The 24073-nt window shown below is 39.2% G+C and overlaps 3 protein-coding genes across 4 annotated transcripts; 1 reads left to right on the top strand and 2 right to left on the bottom strand.

Moving 5' to 3' along the window:
- Positions 1-4713: 4713 nt before the first annotated feature.
- LOC129466860 (peptidyl-prolyl cis-trans isomerase A-like) lies at positions 4714-11467 on the bottom strand. Its single transcript, XM_063619957.1, has 7 exons — positions 11422-11467; positions 10817-10850; positions 10262-10346; positions 9248-9287; positions 9078-9195; positions 5661-5755; positions 4714-5354 (listed from the first exon to the last, which is right to left on the bottom strand). The coding sequence occupies exons 1-7, from the start codon at positions 11465-11467 to the stop codon at positions 4813-4815; spliced, it is 960 nt and encodes a 319-aa protein (XP_063476027.1). The 3' UTR covers positions 4714-4812.
- A 1849-nt stretch (positions 11468-13316) lies between these two features.
- On the bottom strand, positions 13317-16884 carry LOC134732884 (uncharacterized). Its single transcript, XM_063620243.1, has one exon. The coding sequence runs from the start codon at positions 16844-16846 to the stop codon at positions 16235-16237; it is 612 nt and encodes a 203-aa protein (XP_063476313.1). The 5' UTR covers positions 16847-16884; the 3' UTR covers positions 13317-16234.
- On the top strand, positions 16855-22992 carry PFN2 (profilin 2). 2 transcript variants are annotated; one of them, XM_055248643.2, is made up of 3 exons: positions 16855-17166; positions 19356-19548; positions 21628-22992. In XM_055248643.2, the coding sequence occupies exons 1-3, from the start codon at positions 17035-17037 to the stop codon at positions 21723-21725; spliced, it is 423 nt and encodes a 140-aa protein (XP_055104618.1). In that variant the 5' UTR covers positions 16855-17034; the 3' UTR covers positions 21726-22992. The 2 variants fall into 2 exon arrangements, with proteins under 2 accessions (XP_055104618.1, XP_055104617.1); XM_055248642.2 differs by having other exon boundaries at positions 21306-22992.
- Positions 22993-24073: the final 1081 nt, after the last annotated feature.

Here is a 24073-nt window from a genome sequence, read left to right as displayed (position 1 = left end):
ATGTCAGACTTCTAGCTGCTATAATTGTGAGGAAGTAAATTTCTGTTGTTTAAATCCCCCAGTCTGTGGTACTAGATATAGCAGCCCAAGCACACTAAGACAGAAATCTTCCCAGCACAGAGGGTGCATTTTGAGTCATGGTCCTTCTCTCTGCAGAGACTGAGTTTGCTGGCATGTAGATTAGCCTTTAATGTCTGAGAGAGTTTTTGCATAGAGAGGAACACTCACAATTATATGAAACTTAATGTCAGTGGAGTGAGCATTTAGGTATTGATATAAAATTTGATTAAACTCCTTTAAACAGCAATTGCAAACTTAGTATGTCTGATTCTTTTGAACATTTCAACACCTTAAAATACAAAATACACAAAATCTATTTTGTAGACAAAACAACAAAACTTATTACAACATTTAACCTTAAACTATCCCAAACATCAAGTACCATGTGGTGAATTTATGTCTTCCTTAAAGTTGTTTAATACCTTTCTAGGATTCGAGATAAACTTATTTTGATTTCTTCCTAATGTTTCAGTAATATTAGTTGGATACCTTCTGGGTAATAATTTTTACTCAACCCCAAATTCCCTGGATTCCCTGGGGTCCTGGATTTTTTTTTTCTTTTTTTTAGATGGAGTCTCACTCTGTCGCCCAGGCTGGAGTTCAGTGGCACGATCTCAGCTCACTGCAACCTCCGCCTCCCAGGTTCAAGCGATTCTCCTGTCTCAGCCTCCTGAGTAGCTGGGATTATAGGCACCCACCACTACACTCAGCTAATTTTTTGTATTTTTAGTAGAGACGGGGTTTCATCATGTTGGCCAGGCTGGTCTCAAACTCCTGACCTCGTGATTCTCCCACCTCAGCCTCCCAAAGTGCTGGGATTACACAAAATTCAGTTTTTTCTTCTAAAGTGACTTAAGCCTAAGACAATAGTGAGCCTCTCTTTCTTATTATTAAACTTTGTTGTTAGGTTGCTTAAACTTTTTAAAGTCAACTCCTTTCTATAGATTTTAGTTTGCCCCCAGAACTCGGTGTTTGTTTTCTGAAATAATGTATTTTAAAGTCTCACTTGGTCAAGATGATATAATATATTACCCTATATTGGGGTAGATTGATCTGTTATATTAGGGTTTTAAACAACATATATGTTCTTATTGGTACTTCATTGCCTTTGCTGGAACCACCAGAGTTTCATTACCTCAGTCTGTGTGCTTAGCAAACCTCTGTAGGACATTTAGGAAATTTATTGTTTTGGAATATATGAATGGACCTCTTTTTTATTTGGTTATGCAACTGACCCCTGGTGCTAATTAACAATCCAATTATTCTGTACTTTTTGTTAACTCATTAGTTAGAAGCTCACAACCCTTCATAAACACCACTTGTTTCAATTTAAACTTATTCTGTTTTTATGCTTATACCACCACATAATGACTAGGGCCTATCTTCTGCTTGAGCTTGAGTGACATGACAAGCAAAATATCTTCTAATTAGTTAACCTTGGAAGATGCCATTTTCAAAGCTTCCTACCCAATCCATGGCTTCCTCACATTCTTACTTCACCTAGGGGAGCAGGGAGAAGGGCAGTTTTGGCCACACACACAAATGGGATCTTTTGTGTTGAGCTGATGAATAGAAATAGGATGGCATGTCTTCTTTTTTGGCTGATTTTGAACCTTTTTGGAGAGGCTAAAAGCAGACACAGTCGAGTGGAACTTTGTGAGATTTACCCAAGCTGAGCTGCTTTGGAGGCATATGCAACAAAGAATGGCCCAGAGTTAAAGGAAGGTTCTCCTTGTTTTTTTGGAGACAGAGTCTTGCTCTATCCCCCAGGCTGGAGTACAGTGGTATGATCTCAGCTCACTGCCACCTCTGCCTCCCAGGTTCAAGCGATTCTCATGCCTCAGCCTCCCAAGTAGCTGGGATTACAGGCATCTGCTACCACACCCAGGTAATTTTTTATTTTTAGTAGAGACGGGGCTTCACCATGTTTGGCCAGTCTAGTCTTGAACTCCTGACCTCAGGTGATCCATCTGCCTTGGCCTCCCAAAGTGCTGGGATTACAGGTGTGAGCCACCTCGCCCAGCCCCCCTTGTTTATTATAATGATGATGATGATGACAGCTTTTTATTGTCTGTTGTACCAGAGCCTGTGGTCCTACTTTGTATATTTCATATATATTTTATATAGTCCTCCAAATAATCTTCATTTAGTCCTCAAAATAGTCTTTTGAGCTAGGTATTACTTATTGGGCTATTATAAATAATGCTGTTTTTCAACCTCTTTTAAAGGTTTTTTGGTGCAAAAAATGTGAACATGTTTTTGTTGCATGTATACCTATGCTTGGAATGGATAGGTCCTAGGGTATGGGTACGATCAGCTTTGGGAGATTTGATATATATCACATCATAGGAGCTAAAGACTAGCCTGGGCAACATGGTGAAACCCTGTCTCTACTAAATATACAAAAAAAAATTAGCCAGGCATGGTGGCGGGTGCCTGTAGTCCCAGCTACTTAGGAGGCTGAGGCACGAGAATTACTTGAACCTAGGAGGCAGAAGTTGCAGTGAGCTGAGATCACGCCACTGGATTCCAGTCTGGGCAACAGAACAAGACTGTGTCTCAAAACAAACAAACGAATGAACAAACCCCAAAGATACATATTTATCACATATCAGCAGGCACATTGTATCAACATGACTTATTATTGTTGATGCTAACTTTGACCCACTTTCAAGGTCATGCTTGCCACTCTTCTCTTGCTATTTTTCCCTTTTCATATTCTATTCATTAGAAGCAAGTCACTAAGTCCAGCCTACACTCAAGGGAAAAGGAGTTAAACTCTACCTCTGGAGGAGGGTATATGAAGGACTTCATAGGCTTATGTTAAATGACCACAGTAATTAATAAATATTTAGAAGGAGATACTTTGAGGTTATGCAAATATCTCACTCATCCTAAACGTTTCACTCACTAATTTTAGCATTCATCAGTGGATCTTGCTCATAGTAGCTATTACTGTGATGTTCTAATGGTGATTTTCTATTTCTCTCATTCCTTCTATATTTAGTACTTGCAATTCTTCTGTAGGGAAGATTTGTCCTTCTTACCCATTTATGTATGTATGTATGTATGTATGTATGTCAGTATGGAGTCATGAATATCATGAAGATTCTATTTTGTGGCCTTAATCCAATACTACCATTAATTTGTTGCTCAAATTGTTCCAACTTTGGACATTGGTAGCACTTTCAGTTGGTTCTTGTGTGTCTTCAATATATATCATCCTTTTTTTTTTTTCTGTCTTTTTTTTTTTTTTTTTGAGACGGAAACTCGCTTTGTTGCCCAGGCTGGAGTGCAGTGGCACTATCTTGGCTCACTGCAACCTCCACCTCCCAGGTTCAAGCGATTCTCCTGCCTCAGCCTCCCAAGTAGCTGGGACTACAGGTGTGTGCCACCACGCCTGGCTAATTTTTTGTATTTTTGGTAGAGATGGAGGTTTCACTGTGTTAGCCAGGATGGTCTTGATCTCCTGATGTCATGATCCCCCCGCCTTGGCCTCCCAAAGTGCTGGGATTACAGCTGTGAGCCACTGTGCCTGGCCTTTTTTTTGTTTGTTTTATAGAGCACTTTCTTCTTAATCAGCTTTGTGGAGGTATAATTTATATACCATAAAATTTATTGACGTGTATGCACATGTTCAACTTTCATACTCATCACATCAAGTGGTACATGATATCAATATGAATTTTAGTATATTTACAGAGTTGTAAAACTAATAGGACAAGCTAATTTTAGAATACTTCCACCATCCTGAAAGGAAGCCTCATCTTCATTTGCAGTCATTTTCCCATTCTTAATCTCAGCCATAGGCAGTCACTAATCTAATTTCCATCTCTATAGAGTTTTTTTCTGGACACTTCCTTTCTGGCACTATAAGATGCTCCAGGCTCACATTGTATTTACTCTGCTCTAGATCTAGAAACAACTATTTCTTTAAGGAGCACTGGTTCTGTTTGTTGGAAAAAGGTATTTAGATTTGGGAGGCCGAAGCGGGTGGATCACTTGAAGTCACGAGTTTGAGACCCTGGCCAACATGGTGAAACCCTGTCTCTACTAAAAATACAAAAGTTAGCAGGGCGTGGTGGCGCGTGCCTGTAATCCAAGCTACTCGGGAGGCTGAGGCAGAATTGCTTGAATCTGGGAGGCGGAGGTTGCAGTGAGCCAAGATCGCGCCACTGCACTACAGCCTGGGCAACAGAGCGAGACTCCGTCTCAAACAAACAAACAAACAAACAAAAGGTATTTAGAAATAAAGATCTAAGTAGTATGTGTACTTGTTACTACTTGAGTGTCATTGCTTCAGTTTCTGTTAGTGAACAGAGGTAGGAGCTATATGTATGTATACTAACCCAGGTATCTACAATACCTGTATTTATGCTCATGTATCTGTATACATATTAATATAAATTCATGCTGATAAATATGACTCTAATCCAGCACCACAGGGGTCATTCTAACCTTTCACTCTTATTTGTAACTTCTTTCTCATGTCAGTGAGAAACCTGGATCTCATTATTTACAATATATTTTCTTATTCAATTTTTATTTTTTGTTAGTTTTTATTTCATGATCATAAATGTAACTCTGTAATCCAGCTAGACATGGAAGGGAATAAGGAAAATATGGAACCTAAAGAATAGCAGAGATAGCACAACGATTATAGGATACTGTGAGCAAATGGGTTGGAGGGGTGCTCTCCTGAGCTACAGAAGCAATTCTCTTGTAGTTAACATAAAACACGATTCAAATTTGTTAGCGTTTTCCACAGTCAGCAATGATCTTCTTGCTGGTCTTGCCATTCCTGGACCCAAAGCATTCCATGGCTTCCACCTTATTCATGCCCTCTTTCACCTTGCTGAAGACCACATGCTTGCCTTCCAACCACTCAGTCTTTGCAGTGCAAATGAAAAAATGGGAACCATTTGTGTTGAGTATAGCATTTGCCATGGACAAGATGCCAGAACCGGTAAACTTCAGGATGACACCCTTATCATCAAATTTCTCCCCATAGATGGACTTTCTACCAGTGCCATTATGGCATGTGAAATCACCACCCAGGCACATAAATCCTGGAATAATACTGTGAAAGCAAGAACTCTTAATAACCAAATCTTTCTCTCCAGTGCTCAGAGCATGAAAGTTTTCTGCTGTCTTTGTATTAATAGCTTTGTCTGCAAATGGATCTAAGGAAATGTGACCCAAGGGCTCGCCACTGACAGTGATGTCAAAGAGCATGGTGGGGTCGACTATGGCTGGTGTCAGGGGCTCTGGGCAGTGACAGTGTTTGCAAAGCACTTATTCAAGTTTTATATACATGTGTATTAGGTTGATTGGTGATCCTCAAAAATATATGCCTATGTCTTAACCACTGGAAGCTGTGAATGTAACCTTATTTAGAAAAGGGGTCTTCACAGACATAATCAAGCATCTCAAGATTCATTTACATTAGATTATCCCGGTGGGTCCTAAATCCAATGACAAGTATCCTTATAAGAGACACGCAGAGAAGAGAAACATAGAGGCAAGAGGAGAAGACCAGGTAAAGACAGAGGCAGAGACTGTAGTGAAGCAGCCACAAGTCAAGGAACACCTGAAGTCACCAGGAGCTGGAAGACACAAAGGATTCTCCCCTAGAGACTTCAGAGATAACGGCGGCTCTGACAACACCTTGATTTTAGACTTCCGGTTTTCAGAACTATGAAAGATTAAATTTCTCTTGCTTTATGCCACCAAGTCTGTGGTAATTTGTTACAGCAGCCTTAGAAAACACAACATGTAAAAGAGTTTCAGAATTGCTAACCATGCTCCTATGAGAAACAAATCTACCAACCAGAGTGTAGTTTGTATACAGTTTTGTCTGCCTTGTAGTATCAAGTCAAAATATTGCATTTCAAAGCTTCTTAGGTCAGCTCTATCAGTAAGTGCTCTTTTGTGGTGGGGGGTGGTCTGGCTTCTTTCATTAAGCATGATTCACTGTTGTTGGATGTATCAGATGTGTTTTTTTAATTGTTGAATAATATTCCATTTTAGGAATACATCACAGTTTTCTAATCCATACCTCTGCTGATGGACATTTGGTTTTTTACCAGTTTGGGGTTATTACAAATAAAGCTGCTAAAACCATTTTTTGTCCAAGTGTTTGTGTAAACATGTGATTTAAAGTTCCACGATAAATACTTAAGAGTACAATAGCTCAGTCATATGGTGGGTTTGTGTTTAAAATTTTAAGAAACTGCCAAGTTGTTTTCCAAAAGGCTGTACCATATTTTACATTCCCATTATCAGTGTATGAGAGTTTGTCATATAAAGAAAGAAATTAAAAACTTTTTGATAAGGTCCAATTTATCATTTTTTTCTTTTGTGATTCACGCTTTTCTGTGTCCTAATTAAGAATTCTTTGCCTAATTCAAGGTCACAAAGACTTCTTCATTTTCTTCTAGAAATATTATTATTTTAGCTCTTACATTTAGGTTAGGATCCCGTTTAATTTTTTGCAGAGAGTGAGATGTAAGGTTAGAGGTTCATTTTTTTTGCACAAATGTCCAGTTGTTCCAGCACTATTTTTTGAAAAAATTATCTTCTCTCATTACCTTGACATCTATTTGAAAAAGTGATTGACCATACATAGATCTATTTCTGGAGTCTCTATTCGGGCCAACTGACCTATATGTTTATCCTTGTGCCAATATTACATATACTGTAGACTTGATAGGCAATAGTAAATGTCCTCCAATTCTGTTGTTCTTCAAGAAACACTTTCTTGGTTATTCTAGGTCCTTTGCATTTATGTATGAATTTTATTAACAGTTTGCCAATTTTTTTTTTCTCTCTCTCTCTCTCTCTCTCACTGTCTCTCATACAGACACACACACATGCACACACACATAACTGTTGGGATTTCAAAATTTCTCATTTTAATTATGACACAAATACAGAAAATTGCACCAGTTATAGGTATATAGCTTGATGAATTTCCAGAGTTAACACATCCATATAAATAGCCCCCAGATCAAGAAACAGTACTATAACACTACTCTAGGGCACCCTTCAAATAATCCACCCAAAGGATACACACTGTATGTTTGTGAGTTTCATTCATATGTTGAAAATAGTTACCATTATGTTTATTCTCACTGCTGTATAATATTCCATTGCATGAATATAACATTTATTATCCATCCTATTTTTGATAGGCATTTGCGTGTTTCCAGTTTGGAGTTACTATGAATTGTGCTGTAAACATTCTTGCAGTCTTTTAGGGAAGACATGGCAGCATTTTTACTTGGATTTATATCTAGGAGTGGAACTGTGAAGTCTTAGGTTTGTGTATGTTCAGTTACAGTAGACACTGCAAACATCATCCAAAATTGTTGTACTATTTTACGCTTCTAACAGCAGTCAGTGTATGTGTTGTTCTGATTGGTAACACATGGTATTTTCTCTCTTTTTCATTTTTGCCATTCTAATAGGTAAATAGTGATATTGCATTGTGGTTAAACTTCAATTGTGGCAAAATACACATAACAAAACTTACTATCTTAACCATTTTAAAGTGGTACTGATCTGTAGATCAGTAGAATGAATTCTATTCACATTACTGTGCTACCATTACCATCGTCCACATATAGAACTCTTTTCATCTTCTTAAACGGAAACTCTGTACCCATTAAACAATAATTCACTTCCTCCTCCCTCCAGGCCTGGTACCTCCATTCTATTTACTATCTCTATGATTTTAACTAATCTAAGTATCTCACATAAGTGGAATCATACAATATTTGTCGTTTAGCGACTGACTTATTTCACTAAGCATAATGTCCTCAAAATTTATCCGTGTCTTAGCATGTGTTAGAATTTTCTTCCTTTTTAAGGAAGAAAATTTCCACTTTCCACTCCTAGATATAAGCCTTCCTTTTTAAGGAAGAAAATTTCCACTTTCCACTCCTTGATATAAGCCTTCCTTTTTACGGCTAAATAACATTCCATTGTATGTATATACCACCACTTGTTTATCCATCTGTCATGGACACTTGGGTTACTTCTACGTTTTGCCTATTGGAAATAATGCTGCTGTGAACATGGGTGTGCCATATCTGTTTGAGTTCTTGCTTTCACTTCTTTTGTTTATATATCCAGAAATGATACTTCTCGATCATATGGCAATCGTATTTTTAATTTTTTGAGGAACCACCTTACTATTTTCCATATTGGTTGTACCATTTTACATTCCCACCAAGAGTGCACAAGGATTCCCATTTCTCCACATCTTCTCCTGTGGTTATTGGCTTGTAATCTCTTTTGTAGATTTTCCATTCAAGCCTTTGCCCACTTTTCTTACAAGTTGTCACCCTTTTTCTATTGTCCTGTAGTTTATTTACATATTTTGAATGAGTACTGTATTAGTCTGTTCTCACACTGCTATAAAGAACTACCTGACACTCAGTAGTTCATAAAGAAAAGAGGTTTAATTGACTCACAGTTCCACAGTCTGTACAGGAGGCATGGCTGGGGAGGCCTCAGGAAATTTACAATCATGGCAGAAGGTGAAGGAGAAGCAGGCACAATCTTCACATGGTGGAGCAGGATAGAGTGAGTGAAGAGTGAAGTGGTACACACTTTCAAACAACCAGATCTCATGAGAACTCTATCACAAGAAAAGCAAGGCAGGGAGTCCACCCCATGATTCAGTCACTTTCCACAAGGCCCCGCTCCTGACGTGTGAGGATTACAATTCAACACGAGATTTGGGTGGGGACACAGAGCCAAACCATATGAAGTACTTTGTCAGATGTATGTGTTGCAAATATCTTCTCTCATTCTGTGGGCTGCTTTTACTAGTGGAAGGGGGAATCAGTGGCTTATTCTGTCTCTATGATTTTGAAAATCAAACTTCAGTTCTACCCATTCCTTAAGGTCTAACAGTACTTGGGTCTTTTCTATGAAACATTGTTTTATTAGTTTCTTATAACTCCAGCCTCCATTAATTTTCACCGTCTCTGCCCTTCTAGAGTGTTTACCATCTGATTTTGTGATCTAATGGTAATATAATTAGTTCATATCCTTGTTTGCCTCTCACATACTCTACAGCCAGACCACATTGCTTACGTGCTTTGCATGCATTACTTTCCTGCCTGACTTTAAATCAGAGGGCAAGGACCTTTTAACAAATGTTATCCTTAATACATACCAAAAAGTACAGCTGTAGCAAGAGCTACAATACTTGTTATCTGTAACAAGAGCTATAATACTTGTTATATGTAACAAGAGCTACAGTACTTGTTATATGTAATACTTGTTATATGTAACAAGAGCAAGAGCTCAATACTTGTTATATGACTTGAAAAATGTAAGTATTACCAGGAATATCTACTATCCACTAAAAGAACTGATAGCAAATAAATTGTTCCAATTAAATATTTTGTTCAAGAGGTCTTTAAAACAGAGCCACATAAGTCATCAAGAGAGTCTAACCTCTACAACATAAAAGAATTGCATTGAAAGTGTTTCACTTTAACCTCCCTGGATTCTATTTGGAATTTCAGTTATTAACAGTCCTGCATACCACCTTCATCATCTACTTCATCTAGTTACTCACTTCTAAAAATACTTAACTTTTGACCTCAAGTTGGTAAAATTAGCCTACTCTCATATTTGTTTATGCTTTTGTTCTGCTGCTGGTCTCTTTGGTCAATGTCCATCTATTTGTATTATGGGTTTGGATCAGCCTGAAATGGTAAAGTGGGATAAGGCGTCAACATGATCTTTGACAGTCTTATTATGTGCATAATTAGCTACCTAATATAAATTTCTCAATAAGAATGGGGGTGCTGTAGCTAAATCAAATGATTTAGTCTTCTATATATTTGACATTCACTTTTAAAATGCTTGTAATGGAACACAGCCATTGCTCAATTTACACTTTCCTTTTAGTTCTCTATCAGTACGTTTGTGAACCCAGGAAGAATTTTTCCCAGAAGTGATATCTGAGTTTCACTGGGTAAAAACAAAAGATTTTAAAAGCCTCATTTAGTACTTTTTGGGGGGAAACAGCTACTTAATTTTATTATTTGTCCTCTGGGACTGAGATGAAGAAAAATTAGACATGTAATCTCTTTGGGGGGTGTTCTGATGGATTGCCTGCATTCCTCTCACATATCAGATAACAAGATGGCCAGTGTTGTTATAGGCTTTGTGCCTTTACCCTTGGAATTGTACAAAAAACATCTCTCAAGTTCACGTATAACTTGGAATTAAATGCTCCACATGTGCTTCCAGAGTTCTCTTTTCTGCATCAAATCAGAAAAAAATCAGTCATAACTCATAAGGAATTTTCTATCAGCTAATGTGATATTTAGGGAGGTACACGAAATCCTTGAAGCCTCTAGGGCACTATTTAATGTATTATTGCCAAAAAAAACCCAGTAGAGCAATTTTCTATGATATGGCTAATTCAGTCATTATTACAATAGGGATGCAATAGATGTAAAGCGTTTCCTCAAGAGCTTAACTCATTATGGAAAAGCAAAACTGGATAAACTAGAATGCTTAGAGACCTGAGGTGGGATAGCAAAATGGATATTCTAGTTAGAGCAGGGTCTGTTTGCACTTAACAGAGGCTGATTACAGTACTTTAACCAAGTAAGGAGTTTATTTACCCAATGTAACAAGAGTCTGGGGGTAGGAAATGTATGGATAGTGAAGGCCCTTAAGAGAACAGGCCCCTTTCCCCTCCTGCTCCACAATGCTCAGCACTTACGAATGACTGCCCCACTTTGACACTGAATCACAATCTGGACAAAAGACAGGTTAAAAGTAGAAAGCTTATGCCAGCTGAGCAGTCCTTTATAGAAAGATACAGGTATCAAGGAGAAAACAGCTTTCCATGAAGTAGCTTTTGATCTAGTTTATTGGCCAATGGACTAGATGATCACCCTAGCTGGAAGGGCATTTATGGAGGTATTTTAAATTATTTACTATTATCTCAAGCAAATTCAAGATTCTGTTAGCAAGGAAGAAGAGTACATACTGGATAGGCAAGCCAGCAATGTCTATCACATTTGATTAACTGAATTAAGTGCCACACTTCATATTTTAAATCTTGTCATCAGACATTTAAAAGAATGTATTTCATCCATTTCCACACAATTCAAAGTCCACCACCACACAGATCATAAAGAAGTTTTCTTTTGGTTATTGTTTCTCAACTTACCTGATATTTCAATAAGAAATGATAACTTATGATACAGCCACTTGATGGACTACTGCATAGTCATTAACAATGAAAAATATGTAGCAAAAGATTTGCACAAGCACTTCACAAAAAAGTATCTAAATGACTAACAACATGAAAAAGATGCTTACCTTTGTCATTGGAAATATGCAAATTAAAGCCATAATTAAATACCATCATACACCTAGCAAAATGTTTAAAATTAAAAAGACACACAATTATCAACTGTTGGTGCATATGTGGAGCAACTGAAATCCTCATAGAGAAATTATTAGAAAAATCTTCAAAATACCCTTTTCCCGCCAAATAAAGGGAAACAAATCTTGAGCAAAAAGCAGAGCTGAAGTCTGTGTGCAACCAGGAAAAATGGGGCTAGTCTGAGTGCAGATGCCAGTGGCAGCTATGTGAGGAGCTGAATCAGATACTCCTGCATTTAGGGGGCACTACAGAAAGGGTTAAAGTGCCCCCAGGTTGCTAGCACTCCGGACATATAGTAGAAGCAGATACAAACTGTTTTTTGAAGAAATGTCTCCACATTTTAGGCCATTAAATTTCCCACATATTCCGATCAATGAAATATCATTCGCAGTCTTTAAGATCACCAAGCATACAAGGAGGCAAGCCACTATGGGTGAGGTAGATTAGAAACAACATACAACTTGTTTATATATTGGAATGGTTTCATTGGGCAAAAACAAAAGATTTTAAAAGCCTCATTTAATACTGAGTACTGAGATATAGATACAGAGTACAGAATAAGTAGGTAAGAAACATTTAAAGAAATGAAGTATGGAACCACAAAGATCGGGAAGAAATACAAGAGTATCAGGAATAACTGGGAAGATACGCATAACAATAAAATGGAACTTCTAAAATGAAAAATAGACTTTTAGAAATTAAAAAAGTCTCAATGTATGGGTTTAACAACAGATGAAACATAGTTGAACACTGATCTGGAATACACATCTGAGGAAATTACTCAGAATAGAGCACAGAGAGTAGTAAGAAGATGAAAAAGATGAAAAAAGCTAAGAGATATGGAGAACAGAAGAGGAAACAGAAAATATGTATTCTGAACTCTAAGACAGTAAAGAGAACTGAGAAAAAGGAATTAATTGAAGAGATAGTGATTGAGAATTTTACAGAAGTGATGATAAATACAAATCTATTTTCCTAAGTAGAATAAAAGAAACCCAAATGTAGACACATCATAGTGAAACTGTAGAAGAGCAAACACAAAAAGGTTCCAAAGTAGCCAGAGGAAAAGAGACAAATCATCCATATGATACAACAGCAGTGACAAAAACCAAAATGAAATGGAATAACATCTTCAAAGTGTCCATTTTGCATTGTAGATCCAACCCATTGTCAGAGGATGAAAGTGATATAAATACATTTTCAGATAAACATAGTTTCTCACCAAGAGACCTCTATTAAAGGAACTTCTAAAAGATGTACTTTAGAAAGAAAGAAAAATGATCATAGAATGATCTGAGATACGAAAAGGAATAGTAAGTAAATAAAATACAAACATGTAAGTACATATATATATACACACATACATAAACATCTGTAAGATAAGTAAGTGTCCAGATTTAAAACATTCTAAGGTTTTTGGATTGTCTAGAGGTAGTGTTTAAGATATTTAACTTAAAACTTTATTGTATTAAATATGCAAGGCAAAAATTTAAGGGTAACACTAAGAAAAATTTAAGGGTAACACTAAGATAAATTTGAAAAAAATGTGGAAGAATAAAACACACATGCCCCACATTTTTTTAAAGGCAAGGAAGAAAAAAGCATAGAAAACAAATGAGACTAATAAAATTAGTTCAAGTCCAAATATATGTCAATAATTACAATGAATGTAAATGGAATAAACTTGCCAATCAAAGGTTATACTGCCATATTGGATAAAAAAACAAAATCCAGCTGTGTGAAGTTTATGAGACACAAAATAAAAAGGACAGAGAAAGGTTGAAAGAGAGGTGGGGGAGGGAAAAGATATATGAGGTAAACACCAATAAAAAGAGAGCTGGGATATTACTTTAATATTTGACAAAAATTTTAAGACAAAAAGCAGTATTGGTGATAAAGAGGGCAACTACTAAATAATAAAGAATTCATCAGAAAGGAAACATACAACAATTTAAATTTCCATTTTCCTAATAGCCTGAAAATATAAAAGCAAAAATTCATAGAATTTCAGGGTAAAATGGCCAAATGCAGAATTATAAGTCCTCCTTGTTCTTTACTGTAAAAATCATAAATAAAACAGTGAATACATTCAAAAGATATTTGTATTAGCTTGTAGGATTAAGGATTTTTCTCCATTTTCTAAACTTTATTGCTGTGATATTGCTTTTATAATTCATATACTTTTTTCAGAAATGAAGTATGCAGGTGAAATTTTTAAATAACCAATGGTTAATTATGGTTTTACTAAATTTGGGGGTAATTACAGTGTATAGTTTTAGATTCTGCCCCCAATGATTATCAGGTTGTGTATATTTTAAAGATAATTTCTTGTTTGTGTTTTGCTAGAATTTCAAATGATTTTTACATGGACTCAAGTGGTTCAGACACCACTTACACATTTAAGAATGTGGATTACTACACAGTTTCTGCTTTACTCGGTAAGAATAAAATAATTCTGGAAAGAATGCATAACAATGCACTCCAAACTTAAGTATGCTACTGATTGTTAACGGCTACATTATTCTGGATATTTGTATCAACAACACAGTCACAACTTTTCTAAACTTCTGCCCAGATATTACAATTATTATCCTAGGGATTACTTACTCTCAGAAAAGTAGAGAAAGATACAAATTGGCAATTCTTTTTCTCACATTGATACTCCTTTGGACTTAAGTGAACCAATATTGTGATTACTAAAGCTCAGTATTCCACCTCCATTTATACTTTCTGAAACATACAAGCAACACTTAGATAAAATAGGAAGAGATCACTGTACACAAATGGAAAATAAAGCAGCATGCAAGGAAGCTGGCTCTAAAGAAAACAAGCACAGGTGGCCGGGCATGGTGGCTCATGCCTGTAATCCCAGCACTTTGGGAGGCCAAGGCAGGTGAATCACAAGGTCAGGAGTTCGAGACCAGCCTGGACAATATGGTGAAACCCTGTCTCTACAAAAAATACAAAAAATTAGCTGGGCATAGTGGCGGGCGTCTGTAATCCCAGCTACTTTTGGGAGGCTGAGGCAGGAGAATCGCTTGAACCCAGGAGGCGGAGGTGCAGTAAGCCGAGATCATGCCACTGCACTCCAGCCCTGGCGACGGAGTCTCATCTCAATAAACAAAAAAGCACAGATTACTTTATTACAGTACTGAAAACCGAGACAGCACATGGACTCTCTTTGAATATATAACCTAAAAATTGAAACTGTAAAATTTAATCTATTATACATTAATCATTATATATTAATCTATTTTTTATAGTTGTTTAAATTTTACTGTTTGCAATTCTAGAAAAATAACATCATGTTGGAAAAGTAAGCAGTAATTTAAAATGAATTATATTTTGAAAAATATAGAAAAATGACAAGAATTCTAAATTTTTGTGAATATGTTACCCAAGAAATGTGTTTTAGAATCTTTTGAGATATGAATTCGAAAATATTGTTGGTCAAATTCTTTCACTGTTTAAAGCCAACAATAAAAGAATAGGAAAAGAATGTAGTTATTTCCAACTCTGTGCTATAACAATAAGATAATAACGTCTAGAAATTATATCTTAAAACCTTCAGAGTAAATTAATAAAAATTCAACATCAAGTTATCACTTTATTTTTTCTATCATTACCTTTTTGTTTACTGTTTCAATTTACTGAGTTATACATACAATGAAGAGCACAATAATAATGTACATACAGCTTGATGAATTCTCACATAGTGAGCCTGTTACAAGTAATCTATTATTAACTTTTAAGATGATACAGTGCTATGATCGAAGGACTAAAATGATCAACATCACCATAAAAGGCAGAGTCATAAACAAGAACAATTAAGTGTAATTAAATCAGGTGGGAGGCACACTTACAAAAATGAAACAATTTTTGGCTCACATTTCACACAGGTATTCTGTATCTTTAGAACATGAGAAAATACATATTCTCAGTCTGATAGGTCTCTGACTTGGGGGTTCTTTTACTGTACTTTTTTTTTTTCTCTCTAGTAGCTGAACATTTTAAAGCAATCAGCAGAAAAAATATAAAACTTCAGAACCCATTAGACTTTTAAAAGCAACGTTCTTGTCCTTTCCAGAGATACATTCCTTAATTCTCCTACAAATCATGACCTTACACGATAACTTTAAGGGTGAACATCAACTTATCTACATTTTGGTGCTTTCTTTCCCTTAAGTGGCAGATGGTTTCTATTAACCTAAAATTGAAGTCATTGTTGGGGGACCCCTAATTCCATGTCTAGTCCTAGTGCCCAGAGGCTACCAAAGACGATACGAATTTCTCAGGCACTCTACCCACCGTTTACCTTGTTAATACAAATCTTTCCCAGACCTGGGTCCCGAAATTATTTTACCCTGCAGAGCAGTAGTGTTATGGTGTTCATTCAGTGAACTCTTCCCTAGTTTTTAATCTTTGTGTTTTCTGCATATACTTGAAGCCACCAGTAACTTTCCCAGTTACAAAGAAAGTGTAACACAGGTCGCTATTTGTTTTGTTCGGAATTTACGAGCAATTTAACCACACGTGATTAGCAACATTAAGGGGGCTCCTTCAGGCAAAGAATACACAGAATGAGAGGCCCTTGGTACCCAAATAAAGCAACAATGAAAGATCGGCGAAGCTCAGCAAGGTGCCTGAGCGCCACGGACGCCTGCTCTGATTTCAGGTTGCCGGCGCGCGCCCGCGGGTCTGCCTTTATGTACGAGGCGCAAGAGGGGTCCAGGAAAGAGGGTGCCCTTAAGAGACTCGGAGATTAGCGTGGGCAACCCTGCCACCAGCCGCCCCTGCCACCAGCCGTCCCCACCACAAAGAGGAGGAAACGCTCCACATCCCGTCACCAGGGCAACTCTGCAACCCGACACCGAGGCTCAAGATTCCGCATCCCGGGCAGCGGACACAGGAGGAAAGCACATCGCGGCGCGGCCCGGCCGCGGGGCTCCAAGGCGTCCTTGCCGCCGCTGTTCCTGGGGTGCCGAGAGCGACGCGGGGGCAACCCTCTCCGCCGGCCTGGGGTCTGAAGCTTGGCCCTCCACCGCAACGCCACCGCGCCCAGCCGGCGCCTCCCGCACGTGGCGGCCGTGATTGTCCCGGGGCGGTATCCCTCCGCGCCCCCGCCTCAAGTCTCCCCCCGCCCTTCCCGGGACCCTCCGTGCCCGGGCGCCGCGGAAGGATCGCACGCACGCGCGCGCGCACGCCCCGTCGTGTCCGCGGAAAACGGAGGGCGCTGCGGTAAGGAGCAGCCGCCGCCGCCGCCTGCACAGCCGCTTCGCAGCCTCCTACCGCTGGTTTGTCAGCCCCGCGGCTGCGGGCGGCCGGGCGGCCGAGCGCGCTCTGAGGTTCGTCCCTCATCGCTGAACCCGCGTCCTCCCTCCGCAGCTCCTCGGGGAGGGGGGCGGTCGGTGCCTGCGCAGAGCCGCCTCCTCTCCGCCCCCGCCCCGCCTCCCCCCGCGCCGCCGCCGCCGCCGCCCGCTACCGCCGCCGCCGCCGCTGCGCCTGCTGCTCCTCGCCGTCCGCGCTGCAGTGCGAAGGGCTCGAAGATGGCCGGTTGGCAGAGCTACGTGGATAACCTGATGTGCGATGGCTGCTGCCAGGAGGCCGCCATTGTCGGCTACTGCGACGCCAAATACGTCTGGGCAGCCACGGCCGGGGGCGTCTTTCAGAGCATTACGGTGAGGACCAGTGGCGGCCGGTACCCTGGTCCCTGCGCCGGAGCGGGGTTGGCCGGCTGCGGGGGCGCCGCAGCGCGGGGCTGGAACACTGAGGGCCGAGCCCGCAGGTGTGCTAGGCAGCGGGCGCCGAGGATGCGGCTGCCGGGCGGGCGGGGAGGCCGAGGCCCGGGGACGCCCCCTCACCCGGGGGTGCTCTGACAGGCGGGGGGCGGCGGCCGGACTCCTCGCTGGCCCTGGCTGGGCGCCCCCGGCGTTCCCAGCGTCGGTCCAGGTGCCCAGGTTGGGGGAGGGGGCACGCACCGGCCAGGGCAAGGGGAGGGGTTCCTTTTTTCCTCCTAGTGCGGTTCCCCTAGGTTCTCTTGAAGCCCTGAGGTTTGCTATGCACGTCTTGGGGTGGAAGCGGGGGTCGGGGATCCGGGCTGGGGAGCGCGGGCCCCGGGTGGAGGTCCCCAGGCTCTCTGGTCTCTTCTTGCTCCGCGGACAGCGCGCCTCCGGCTGTGGGAGGCGGCGGCCCCGGCCCGGCCCCCGGGATTCTCGAAGCGACTTTGCGTAGGTTTGCCGATGTCCAGGCCTCTGGGGCTTGCGAGAGATGTACGCCGACCGCGTAGGTGGATTCGTGAATCTCGACTTCAGCTCTGGCTCTATAGGTTGTTTTTTTTTTTTTTTTTTTTTTTTTTTTTTAATTCTCCAAGATGGCGAACTGCCATTGATTTCTCTCCTCTTATGGAGATTCATCGATATACAGTTATCCCCAGTTACGCAACACAGCTCAAAAAAAGGGGTGCTTTTCGGGGGCTTTGAATTATCTGCGAAGACCAGGAGCACACTTCACTTCTCCAAGTCCCTCCCTCTTTAGTGGTGGCAGTAAAGGAACTAATGCAGTTTTATGCTTCACATTGCCTGATTTTCTTGAGACTTGATGGTTTTGAGTTGGTTGCAATATGTTTGGGGAATATTTGCCACTAAGCCTCCAGCTTATTGTTTTGCCTGTTTCTGCCCAAGGCTGTTTCTAAAATTATGATAATTGTATGATAATTGTAAATAAGAGACCATTCCCTTAATTTCTTAGCACCACGCTCCCTTCCCATTAAACACCAAAATTCAGGTCCCCTATTAAGGGTGCTAATTATTCTTTTACCACTTAACATGGTTTAAAGTCTAAGTTTAGAACTCAGTCCTTGATAGTAGTACTTTAAGGTCTCGTATGCCCGCAGTGGACTGCAATTCTTGTAGGGAATTGGCATCTGGTCATCAACTTTTTTCCTGCAGTCCTCCTGTCTTTGTGTGTGAGTTCCCGCTGTCTGACTAGGAAGATTGCGGGAGTGTGCTTGGAAATGGCTGGGGCCTGCTATGACTCTGCAGTTCTGATGGGGGCGACGCCTTCCTTCTTATTCATGGAATGTTAGAATGCACGTTTTCTCCTTTCCGGTTCTGGTGGCTACCTCAGTTTCTTTCCCAATCTCCTTCCATTTTTTCTGTTTTACTATTGCCTACCGCAGTGCTGTAGACAGAATCCACTTTGCGTTTGCCCAGAAAGAAAACTGATTACTGAGATGGGAGGGGAAGGGAAGTTGGAAAGAAACAGGAGTCGTGGCTAGAAAAATAGGAGGGAAATATGAACTCGGAAAAGCACTGATGTCCAGAGATTGAAGTCCATATCATCAGGTTTATTTCTAGTTATTCTAAGCAGAGAAGTGAACAAATCAAAGAACAGGCTTTATTTTGGGAGACTTTGAAGCAACTTTAAATTTGATGAAACATGATTTACTGTAATGGGACTGAATATCATAGACCAGCTGTGTTCAAAGAGTTGATAGCTGAAGTTTTACCATTATGTGAACACTTTCAGGCACCAGCTGACTTAATACAGTTTATAAATAACTCTTTAATAAAGTTTGCACTTTGTCTAGTGTCAACTATCAACTCTTTAGAGTTTCTTTGTATAGACTGGTCTTGGTTAAGAGACGACACCGTTAACTGAAGTCAAATCAACTGATGTAAAAGATGTGATTATATAGGATTAAGTAATTATTTAGAAAAGACTGAATCTTGGTTTTACATTAGTGAAATATGGCTGTCTGGCAGTGGTAGTATAAGCCTAGCACACAGCCTTTCCTGTTACATCAAGCCCTAAAAGGAATTAACTACAACTTAATGTTTTTTTTTTTTTTCTTTTTGGTGGGGGGCAGCCAATAGAAATAGATATGATTGTAGGAAAAGACCGGGAAGGTTTCTTTACCAACGGTTTGACTCTTGGCGCGAAGAAATGCTCAGTGATCAGAGATAGTCTATACGTCGATGGTGACTGCACAATGGACATCCGGACAAAGAGTCAAGGTGGGGAGCCAACATACAATGTGGCTGTCGGCAGAGCTGGTAGAGGTAAGGAAGGCGTTCTTCTGGTTAAAGTTGCATGCACATTACAACTTATTAAGCAGTTTCTTTTAACATTTTGAAAAAAAGTTAGTCCATAATGGCTATTAAGGTGGTTTTTGTGAACTGCCCAGCACTATGGAAAAGCACTGCTTTCGTTTTACCTACTCTACAGCATCTACAACCTGGCCTCTTAAATCCTGATTTTGTTCTAAGATAGAATATTCGTATCAACTCACTTTCAGCTTTATTAAACTTAAAAGTCTCCTAAACTGCTTGACATGTCAAATAATCATCCTGTGGTGTTTCTGATTGTTAAATTGTTCAAATCACTTGGTTATTTTAGTCCCTTTCAGTGTGTGTTTGATCTTTGGATCTCTTTTCTTGCTTGTATTCTAACCATTTCACTACTCAGCATAAAGAAGGAAAAATTAACATCAGTTCATTTTTCAGTTAGGAACTTTGCTGGGGAAAAGATAATTAGATGAGGATTCTGGAGTAAGTTGTCCATTCACTGAAATATTTTCAAAGATTGTGTCTGAGACTTAGATTTGAAAAGTAGGAAATTACATTTAGTTTGTATACTTGGTCCAAAAATTCAGGTGTCTCCAGACTGTTGTCAGCATTATAGAAACTCCTAATTGTGCTAAAGAAGTCTCCCTACTTTTTCAAAATAAACTTTTGAAATTGAGGTTTATTATAATATCTCATTGATATACAAATACATTTTAATATGTTAATGCATACGAATATTTTGTAAATAGAGAGTGCTTCTGTAGCCTCACATAGCTGACTTGGCACATCTAATTTTAATAACAGCTCTACCATGTGAGGGGACTTGAAGCTGCCGTGAGTTATAATTAATGCTATGGCTCTACCACCTCCCTGTGATTATCCCAAAAGTTACTTGTATTCTGGTGTGAGTTGATGTTTATAAGTATTTATGAGAAAATTAGATGACTTTGAAATAGTGACAAATCTCTTTAAACCTTAGCTGCACTATACGCTAAAAAGAAGCGTCAAACACAAGACAAAAAACCAGAATATTTTATACGATACAGCACTACTGACATCTAGTGGTAGTGAATATAAAATTTGACATACACATATATTTTGGGTTATAGACCTTTGAATTGCATCATAGAAGAGCAATTAGAAATCGTAAACCTATTTTTTTAGACGCAATTAAAAACAAGGCTACTACGGTGAAGTTATCAGTAAGCAAACACTTAAATAATTTAATTTGGCCTTTTCTGAATGATACTGAGTATGCTACTTAAAATTTGATCTTCATTTTCCTCTGGAAATAATAGATACATTTAGCCTCACTGGTAAAACTTAATAGTTTAAACTTATCAAGCATGTTAAAATTTGGGGAGAGTTTGTAAGTAACTCTCCAGGTTTACTAAGTTTATATTTTTGGGGCAAGTAATAACATGTACTTGACATCAGCCAGAATTTTTTTGCCCTTAAATAGAAGACAAATGACACTTTTTTTTTTTTTTTCTGTATCTAGTGTAAAGATAGTTGTATAGAACTTTTGTTTGCATTGATTGGCTTCTAAGATGCAGTCAAGTTTACTATTTTCTGTTTAGTATATTACTAGTTTGAAAGTTCTTTTTGGAAACCTACTTGACTTCAGTGCTTGGCAGTTCATGGAAAACTAACTTAATGTTAACTTATTAATCGGGGTTCTGTCTGCTAAAACTTATGTGACTTTCTTGATTAACACTTCTTTTGAAACACTTTTCTTCTTTCTCTTTCAGTCTTGGTCTTTGTAATGGGAAAAGAAGGGGTCCATGGAGGCGGATTGAATAAGAAGGCATACTCAATGGCAAAATACTTGAGAGACTCTGGGTTCTAGCTGCTAGGCAGACTGTTAAGTATTAGGGGAAAATTGCTCTTAAACTTTCCTAGCTGTAAGCTTAAGTCTTAATTCTGGAAATTTTATTAGCAATGCAGGGTGATGGGGTATGAACCTGTGTCTCCTTTGTATCCCTCTGTTGGTGGGGAAAGGTGTCTTTCTTTCTGCCCTCCCCCCCCAAAATAATTCTGTTCACTTTTGTTTTGTTTCCTTGTGTACTCCAGCATTGGTTATAGTCATGGGAAAGGAAGGTGTCCACGGAGGCACACTTAACAAGAAAGCATATGAACTCGCTTTATACCTGAGGAGGTCTGATGTGTAAGCAGCCTCTCCCCATCTACCTAGCAACTGTCTTCATCAACAACCCTAATTATGGTCACAATGCTACCAAACTATAGATGGTAGCTAATTTTTCTCTACCTATTTTCTAATGTCATGATTCCTGTTTGCCCAATGGATCATTTGTATGTTAACCACTGTATGTAACCAACCCTTATCTGGCAACATAATTGCAGCACAATAATGATTTGCATGATACCTTGAAATTGGGGGGAGGGGGCATGCCAAGTTGGGCATCACTTTGTCTTAGCAATTAATGGGATATTGATTACTAAAATAAGTTAATATTAAGCAAGGTGCCGGTTGTACAATCTCTGATCAGTGTCTTTTCAGCACTTTGAGCATTTACTTGGCTCATTTAGTCTTCCTTTTGTAGCGCATGGTTGGGAGGAAAAAGTGCATGCATCTTTCCTTCACTCTTCTCTTTTTCCCGCCCTCCCCCCCCCCCCTTCGCACATAGGCATTTGGTTTGCTTCCATCTTTTTTTATGCAGTGCCTGTTTTTTTTAACCAATTAATATCCCTTTTGTTGATGAGCTATTGAGAGCTGCAGTAGTTTGCTTTTAGTATTGTTGTTGCACTTGAGTAGAGACAAACTTTTATTCATAGTGTCTACAGGACATATGAAGAGTGCAATGGCAAAACAAGAGCAAAAAGCACTTCCTCCCATGACCTTACAGTAACCATACTGATTGAATCCCCAGGGACATTCCATCATTGCAATAGCTCAGATTTTTCTTCCTTTTTCTTTGCACACCAGCTCTACTCTTTAGTAAAATTGTAAAAGGCTGCCATTATGGACATTAGGTATCCCAACATAACCATCTGGAGTGTGTCCAGTTTGTTCTTCATAGGACCAATTTTTATTTGCAGCTTGAGTTTTTATATGAAGTTGCATTGTTGTGGACTTGGCTGTCTTGTGATGAATTTTTTTCATATGTATTCTGTGCCATACTATTGTTAAAATGAACTGTTGCTATTGTGAGATGGATTTTAACTGACCTATTAAGGGTTTCTTTCGAATGGCACTACTTTAGGGACATTCTAGTATTTGCTTCTATTGTTTGGGCCTTGTGGATAATGTACAGATTTAAAAACAAATCTTGTTGCTGATTTGTCCATTTCTTTCCCTGCACTGTTACATCTGGGATACAGTCTAACTCATCTGATTTAATATGCATTTAAAAAAATGCCATAACTATTAAACACCTTGTTTACAGACAGATGAAATAAATTTATTCCAACCAAATACTCTAGGCTCCTGTTGTTTATATACATTATTTATATAAACTGTTAAAAGTTGATTTTTGACAATGGGAATACACAGAATAGGCCAAAGTCTGCTGCAAGCATAAAACTTTAACAATATTAGGTGATGGCCTACTTCAAGTAATATTACAGATAAAATTAGTGCCTGGGAATTTCTTTTTAATGGGCTTTGATCTGTTACTCATAGCTTTTAGTCATTTCAGGCTCATCTTCAGGCGTATGTGAGAAGCAACTGACTTATCTGCTAGAAAATAAGTATTTTCCTCTTCTTGCTGGTTTCTGGATGTGAAATCTAATAAACAGTAAAGGAAGTACCAAGAAGGGTTTCTGCACTATTGTGGATTTTTCTGTGTTGAAATGTCATATGACTTTAGATTTCGAGGCTGTGTTGGCAGGCTGAAGTCAGCCAGCTGGGGCCCTCCCACATAAGAGCAGAAGACATTCCTTAGGCAGCATATAAGATAATTGGGATGCTTTTACGTTTTTTGGCTTTGTAGTGACATGTTGACCATGGCTATGTAATAGATTTAAATCCAGAGGCCATAAAATCCCTGATATGTATTGAAGTTTGGTACATTTGTAAATTTAGGGCTATTTAGATAAATCATTATTACCAACAACTGTCAAGCAGACGCTTAGAGCCAGGGGTGCTCAAAAGTTAGTGGGTCCCAGTAAAACTGGGGAGCTGGTTATGAGGCAGATTATGGACTCTGGGGTTCCACTCTGGAGATGGAGAGTCCATAAGCCCAGGAATCCCTTTTCAGAAACAATTACTGGGTCAGTCTGATTCATTTTAAGTGGTGTATATGCTACCTTTTGAGAAACAATGGGTTAGGGAATAGGAATTAACCTGTCTTAAAATATACTATGCATAATGAAAGTTTTTTTTGACTAGTCAGGCATTGGTTGTGAATATGGTTGTACATAGGGATGTACAAGTATGGGAGATAAAGGATTTGGGGCTATTTTGGTAGTTGGACATAACCCAGAAATTGTAAAGCTATAATAAAAACCTGGTATCAGTTTCTTGACCTGTTAAGGCCAAAAGATTGGGCAAATGAAA

The sequence above is a fragment of the Symphalangus syndactylus genome, chromosome 17 (assembly GCF_028878055.3).
Source record: "Symphalangus syndactylus isolate Jambi chromosome 17, NHGRI_mSymSyn1-v2.1_pri, whole genome shotgun sequence".
Taxonomy (NCBI): domain Eukaryota; kingdom Metazoa; phylum Chordata; class Mammalia; order Primates; family Hylobatidae; genus Symphalangus; species Symphalangus syndactylus.
Note: the sequence above shows the minus strand (reverse complement) of the source record. Positions and strands in the feature narration are given on the sequence as shown.